The sequence below is a fragment of the Primulina eburnea genome, chromosome 4 (genome assembly GCF_022965805.1).
Source record: "Primulina eburnea isolate SZY01 chromosome 4, ASM2296580v1, whole genome shotgun sequence".
In the NCBI taxonomy this organism is placed as follows: Eukaryota; Viridiplantae; Streptophyta; class Magnoliopsida; order Lamiales; family Gesneriaceae; genus Primulina; species Primulina eburnea.
The window spans coordinates 4,272,258-4,279,004 of NC_133104.1; the positions used below are offsets into that span (position 1 = coordinate 4,272,258).

At 34.8% G+C, this 6,747-nt stretch overlaps 1 protein-coding gene across 2 annotated transcripts; it reads left to right on the forward strand.

The window, feature by feature from the left end:
* The first annotated feature begins 278 nt into the window (after positions 1–278).
* LOC140830697 (vacuole membrane protein KMS1-like) lies at positions 279–4,530 on the forward strand. 2 transcript variants are annotated; one of them, XR_012117664.1, is made up of 9 exons: positions 279–659; positions 1,731–1,942; positions 2,111–2,189; positions 2,434–2,736; positions 3,198–3,355; positions 3,441–3,557; positions 3,664–3,843; positions 3,919–4,241; positions 4,301–4,530. XR_012117664.1 is itself a non-coding variant. In XM_073194127.1 (8 exons), exons 1-8 carry the CDS (start codon positions 596–598, stop codon positions 4,108–4,110), a joined length of 1,305 nt encoding a protein of 434 aa, XP_073050228.1. In that variant the 5' UTR covers positions 279–595; the 3' UTR covers positions 4,111–4,530. The 2 variants fall into 2 exon arrangements, 1 of the variants encoding a protein (XP_073050228.1); XM_073194127.1 differs by having other exon boundaries at positions 3,919–4,530.
* Positions 4,531–6,747: the final 2,217 nt, after the last annotated feature.

Consider the following 6,747-nt stretch of genomic DNA (forward strand, 5'->3'; position numbering starts at 1 on the left):
CTTTAGGTTAATTATAAATCGAGTAATATAAAACTATTTTACTACTAAAAAAACAAACTTATAAAAAAATATTATCTAAACAACATAAGAGAATTAACCCGGGCCCATTCTATCCATATGGGCTTTATATGGACCAATAATAAACAAATTGGGCTTTAGAAGAAAATAAATAGGTTTGTTTTCAGGAGGCCCAATCAATTTTCACCCTGATGCAACTTGAGTTTCAATTGCCCAATTACGATAGAATTGATGGACATTCTTAATCTTAACCTTAATCTTGAAGTTTTGAAGTATTTTGAAGTTTGAAACCATAAAGAACAAGCGTGCGCAATCAATCGAACTGTTACGCGGCGAACTGATGTAATTGCACGCTCATCGAAATTAATTTCGCCTACAAACGATCGATTCATGCATTAACCCTCAGATCTCTCGGAAAAATTAGATCTTTTGTTGTTTGATTCACTCACAATCAAGATTTCTTCCATCCCTTTTCGTCCGCAATCCAACGGTCTTGGATTCGTTGATACATTTCAGCGAACATTTGCACACCTCGGAAAATTGCGCTTGCGAGATGGTTTGTGAAGGAGCATAAAAAATGGGATCCAAGAAAAAGTCCAAGTCCCATAAGAATTCACGCGATAGAGGCGTGCTGATCTCTGGTGAGTTTTTTTATTTGTTATTGGGATTTAGTACTTAAACTTGATTTGGAATTTCCTTTTGTGAAAGGTGGGTTTGTGTTATGAGATGCGGGGAAATGAAAAGGGTTGTTTCGTTTGTATGTTTTGATGTTCTGGGTGTGATTGTTAATCTGAAATTTCAAGCTTATGTTTATTGGATTTGATTTCGAAGGAGAATGATTTTTGTTGCAGAGCTAACTTTTTATTAATTGTTTAGGTTTTTTGCCAGTTTATTGGTTAGCATAGTGTGTTTTACTTATTTCATGAGCATAAATTTGGCCTTATTAGGAGTCATTATGTTAGGGATTCAAACCAACAGAATTGGAGTATTCTTTAGGAAGGTAGTTGATTTTTGTGAATATAGTATTATTGGCATGTTGGTCAATGAGATTTGAGGCATCACTGGAATCTATTTTCTTGATTTACATGGATTTTAAACACGAGTCGGTTAAAGAGTTTGATCATTTTATGTAGTAAGATTGGTTAAAACAAGCCACCATCAGTTTTACTCAAGTGCATAGATGTCAAAGATACTAAGCACACTTAGACGTACATGCCCTAGGGGCATGGGGTTGATGCATAAATCGAGGCTAAAACCTTGATGGAGTGAGGCACGCTGAATAATAATAGTATTTAAGTGTTAGATGCATGAGTTAAAAATGTATTACACAGCATTTGATATAAAATTTTTGAGCCTTGGAATATCAACAAAACAAGTATTATTTAGCATGCAAAGAATATGAATGACCATACCGTTGGATATCATTGAAAATATGCAATCTTTTCATTTGAGGTGTGCTTAAAATGCACCTTGGGTCATTAAGGTGAACCAAGATGCGTTCTTTACCTCCATGGCGTGTGCCTTATTCACTCTAGGTGCAAAGGATGGGTTTTTTGCACGCTGAGCGTAGAGGCACAACTTGCGAATTTTAAATAACGATGCAAACAATGGTTGGAGTAGCTCCTTTGGTGCTTTTCTTATGGAACTATTACTTTGTGGGTTCTTTGTTTATGTTTTTTAGAAGTGAATAGAACTGTTGCTTCTTTCTGCAGGACTTCAGATAAAACATCAAAATGATTTAGATAATTTGACTCTGACCTCACAGCCATTCAAGACACTAAAGCTTTTCACTTTGGCCGTCGTACTGTATCTCAAACGATCAGTCACATATCTTCTATCACATGGTGTATGGCTTATGCTATTGAGTACCTTACCGGTGATTTCTGGGGTACTGCTTGTGACTCTAGATGGTCCTCATGAGAAGGTGATAGATATATTTTATTTGATGGTTTTGAATAATCCAACAGTTGGACTATGTTTGAACATGGATGATATTAATTTTCTCACATTTGTTTGTGTTATCACCTTGTTAGCCATCGATACATGTTAGGATTTTCTTTAATATTCAGTGCTTCTTTAATCTAAAATGCAGCATGTTGAGGAAGTTGTGAGATATATGCGATTTGGACTATGGTGGGTGGCTCTTGGTGTTGCATCCTCCATTGGACTTGGTAAGCGAAATATCAGCTTGGTCATTCTAATTTCTTGATGCTATTGACTGATCTTCGATGAATCCTTGAAAAGAATTTATAGCTGATGAAAAGAAATCTTGAGAATGTCAATGAGGTGTTCACATTTTCTGCATTCAATCTTGTGTAAATTACTTAACCTTTTGAAATTACGATAAAGTATACTTGCTGTCCCGGGTAGCATCTTCCCCTTTTCTTAACTATTTGCTACTCTGTGTTCACATAGGATCTGGATTGCACACGTTTGTTCTGTATCTGGGGCCTCATATTGCCTTGTTCACCATAAAAGCAATGCAATGTGGCCGAATAGACATCAAAAGTGCTCCATATGATACAATACAATTAAAAAGAAGCCCATCATGGCTTGGCAAGGATTGTGCTGAATTTGGAGCCCCGATCTTTCAATCCTCAGATGGTATTGTAAGGGTTCCCCTTAGCAGTATACTACCACAGGTACAGTTGGAGGCCATTCTGTGGGGCCTTGGAACTGCTCTTGGCGAACTTCCCCCTTATTTCATTTCACGGGCCGGTAAGAGATATATTGATTGTTTTAACTGGCTTATCTGTGTTGTTGAGTAACTACCTTTATATTGAGCCAGTTTTAATGAAACTGTAGTAGCTACCTTTATATTGAGCCAGTTTTAATGAAACTGTAGTAGCGAGAACAGGAGAGTAGAGAGACAAATCTTAGGATGATATAAACTCTTTTTTGGCATGGGGGTATGGCTGACCCCCTACCTATATATATGCATGTGTGTGTGTGTATAACTGACAAAATACGAAAAGAGGAGGGGGGGCTACCAGACTAGACCAAGATCTCCTCAAAATGTTGTACATGTCTAAAACAAACATAATAATTAGGATGATATAAACATGAATTATGTTACGTCTGTTTATTTAAAGAATCTTTTATCAAAACTTTTTAGTAAGTTAATTAATGCCTGGTTTGATCATATTAGGAACCTTACATAAATCTTCTTCATGATACAGCAAGTTTATCAGGTAACGGAGTTGATGCTGTGAAAGAATTGGATTCTTCCTCAACAGCAGATGGCGGGTTTATATCTGCTCAATTAACTCAAATGAAGCGCTGGTTCTTATCACATGCTCAATATTTAAACTTTGTCACGATTTTGATTCTTGCTTCGGTCAGTGCCATTCTTCATTTTCTTGGTTCTTACATGAAAAGGATTATTTATTCACATTTTCCTTGTTATCACAAATAATTTTTAGGTACCAAATCCTTTATTTGATCTTGCCGGCATTATGTGTGGACAATTCGGAATTCCCTTCTGGGAGTTCTTTCTTGCAACAATGATAGGCAAAGCAATCATTAAGACTCACATCCAGGTCTGTAACTGACCGGAAGTTTTCAGGGTTTTATCCACATCTTGATCTGGAAATATTCTTAACATTTTATAGAATATTCTCTCACCATACATCAATTTATCCGCAGACGGTTTTTATAATTTCTGTATGCAATAATCAACTTCTTGACTGGATCGAAAACGAACTAATTTGGGTTCTTAGCCTCATACCCGGTTTCAACTCTATCTTACCCGACCTAACTGCCAAGCTTCACTCTATGAAAGCCAAGTACTTGGCCACCAAGCCTCACGTCCCTTCAAATATTGAGGTACCAAACATTTCAAGATTCATGTATCTATTGGTATATATTTCCATTCTTACAGTATATTAATTCATATATCAGGTTAAAAAGTGGGACTTTTCACTCACTTTCATCTGGAATACGGTGGTTTGGTTCATGCTAATGAACTTCTTTGTCAAGATTGTTAACGCAACTGCACAACGATATTTAAAGAAGCAGCAAGATGAGGAAATCGCTGCATTGAAGAACAAGTCATCCAAGTATTCTGATGACTCTGATAGTTCATCTAGATGAACCTCTACTTCGAAATTCTTGCATGTTTTTTTCTTACAACCTTTAGATAAGAAATACAGCTGTTAGAATTCTAGGCGTCAGCCATGCAGCTACTGCTGAAGCAGAAAGAACTGAAATTGGTGGGATTGTTTGTTGGGATGAACCTGAAAATCCAGAAAATAGTACCCAGAAAAACACATGAATTTGTAAGGCTTTATATGTGAGGAATTCGCAGAAAGAACTGAAATTGGTGGGATTGTTTGTTCTGTCCAACATCAGAGGAGACATTATTTTTTCCACTCAAGTGGAAATTGATATCATTGTTTACATTTGAAAACGAACACTTGTAGTGTTTGGCTTGTCAAGTCATTTTCTTTGTTTCCGATTATTTAGTCAAAATTATGGTTGTAAATCAAAATCTCGCAACCCATTTTTCCATGACTTTTCAATCTTCAACTCTTTTGGAAAAAGAACAAAAAAATCGTATCTGATTGAGATTATGGGCCATGACGTTACTTTTAACTAATAATCTCCTTGAAAATATTGTAGTTTAGATTAATTAATTAATTATTAATTATGGTTGATAATTGATTATTCTGGTTCAATTGCTTCAAATTCTACAGGTTTGCAGGCTAATTGCGGTCGTCGTTAGGATGAAATCAATGCTCACCATCTATGGATCCAAAGTCAAACATACAAATGACAATTTCGGGTCGATTTTTTTTCTTAAAAATCAAATTAATTGAATAAATATTTTATATATAGCAAAAACTTGTGTGAGACGGTCTCACGGATCGTATTTTGTTAGACGGGTCTCTTATTTGGGTCATCCATGAAAAATTATTACATTTTATGTTAAGAGTATTACTTTTTTTTTGTGAATATCGGTATGATTAACCTATCTCACTTACTCTTTATATAAAATGGTCCATACAAATCGAACAAGTGATTAAGAAATTATCACATTCAGGACAAAGACAAATAAAATCTTCCCATTTAGTTGGTAATAATAAAGCTTCTATAAAGGATAAATCAATTTTTTTAAATTTTAAAAAAAACATTTATTTTATTGATAAACATAAAAATTTGACTGAATCTATTCCTACAAGTTATTATTCTCTATATTTTGTTAATTTGACTAAAATTATAATTCTTCAATTTTTACACAAACAATTCATACCAGAATCATTTATCTTCAATAATTTTGACATATGCCCATTGGTCCACACACAAGTGATATGGTCTGTGGGCCCATGACACTAAAAACTTAACCCAAACATTGAAACGGGTGGGCCAACACACCATTGAATCAAAGTCCTTTTAGGTACAGTATAATATAATTTTAAATATGTCCGCAAATGAAAATGGACAATTCACGTCAGGACTTTGCAAAAGTTGCAGAATTCTTCTGGGTACTATTTTCTGGATTTTCAGGTTCATTATTTCTTTGCAAATAATCTTCTTGTCTGATTTCGACAAACATTATGGTCCCACTATTTTGCTAATATTAATTATTTCTTGACACGTAATTAATGTGACTTAAATCCATGTGTGTGTGTGTGTGATTGTCATTATTGAGATGCTATAAACAAAAGAAACAAGTTGTTCCTCTGTATTTGAAGGAAATGAATTCATACTTTATTGAATAAGCTTTGACTTTATAAATATCCTTGCAATATAGTAACTAAAAGAACGTTAAACATTACATCTGCAATATGCTCCTCTGTTCCACAGTGCAACTACTCGATGGTTCACCTATTAGCAAGCTCTTTCAAGAAATGAAAGCGTACATCAATGTGTTTGCTCCTTCCATGCATCGCAAGATTCTTTGATAACTTAATTGTGGAGTTGTTATCTCACATGACTATGGTATCTTTCTTTTGAGCATGTCCAACATGTTCAAAAACTCTTCTCATCCCTGCTGCTGTTGCTACAAACTCTGCCTCTGTGGTTGGCAATGTAACAATTAGTTGTTTCTTTGAAAGTCAAGATATGCTCCAGAATTTGAGAGGAAAACATAACCAGGAGTTCTTTTTCCGATCATCTAAGTAGCCAACATAATCAGTCTGCGTAGGCAATCAAATCATTTGAGCTCCTTTTCTAGTACATAATTCCATAATCGAAGGTGCCCTCCAGGTACCTTAATATCCTTTTGAAAGTTTGTAAATAAATTTGTGTAAGCTTGTACTCCAACAACAAGTCTCATGTATCGTACAACGAAAAATGAAAATTTCGAAGATTAAAAATTTTCACTTGTTCATTTTTGGCAACAACCATTTTTGTAAACTCTTTCACTAAAACAGACACTTTCACTATCCTCACTTAATTAATTGTTAAGTTAACTTTCAGATCTTCTATCATATGGGATCTATTTATAAACTTCTTTATAAGCAATCAGTTCGATTTCTATCAAAATACAGTCACCAAATTCAAATCTTTGAACTTGACCATCTCAACAAAAACACATAGTTTAATACTTGTATGACCCTTAGTGATTCAGGGATACAGCTATTCGTGGGTTCACAACTTCATGTGATTCAAAATAGTATTTATTCTTATTCGGGTTTACCTTAATTAGCCTCATTCTTTTCATCAACCTTTGATCAAGAATGTCAAAACTCAAGTCTGATTGTACTCATTAGATCATGGTAAGAGCAT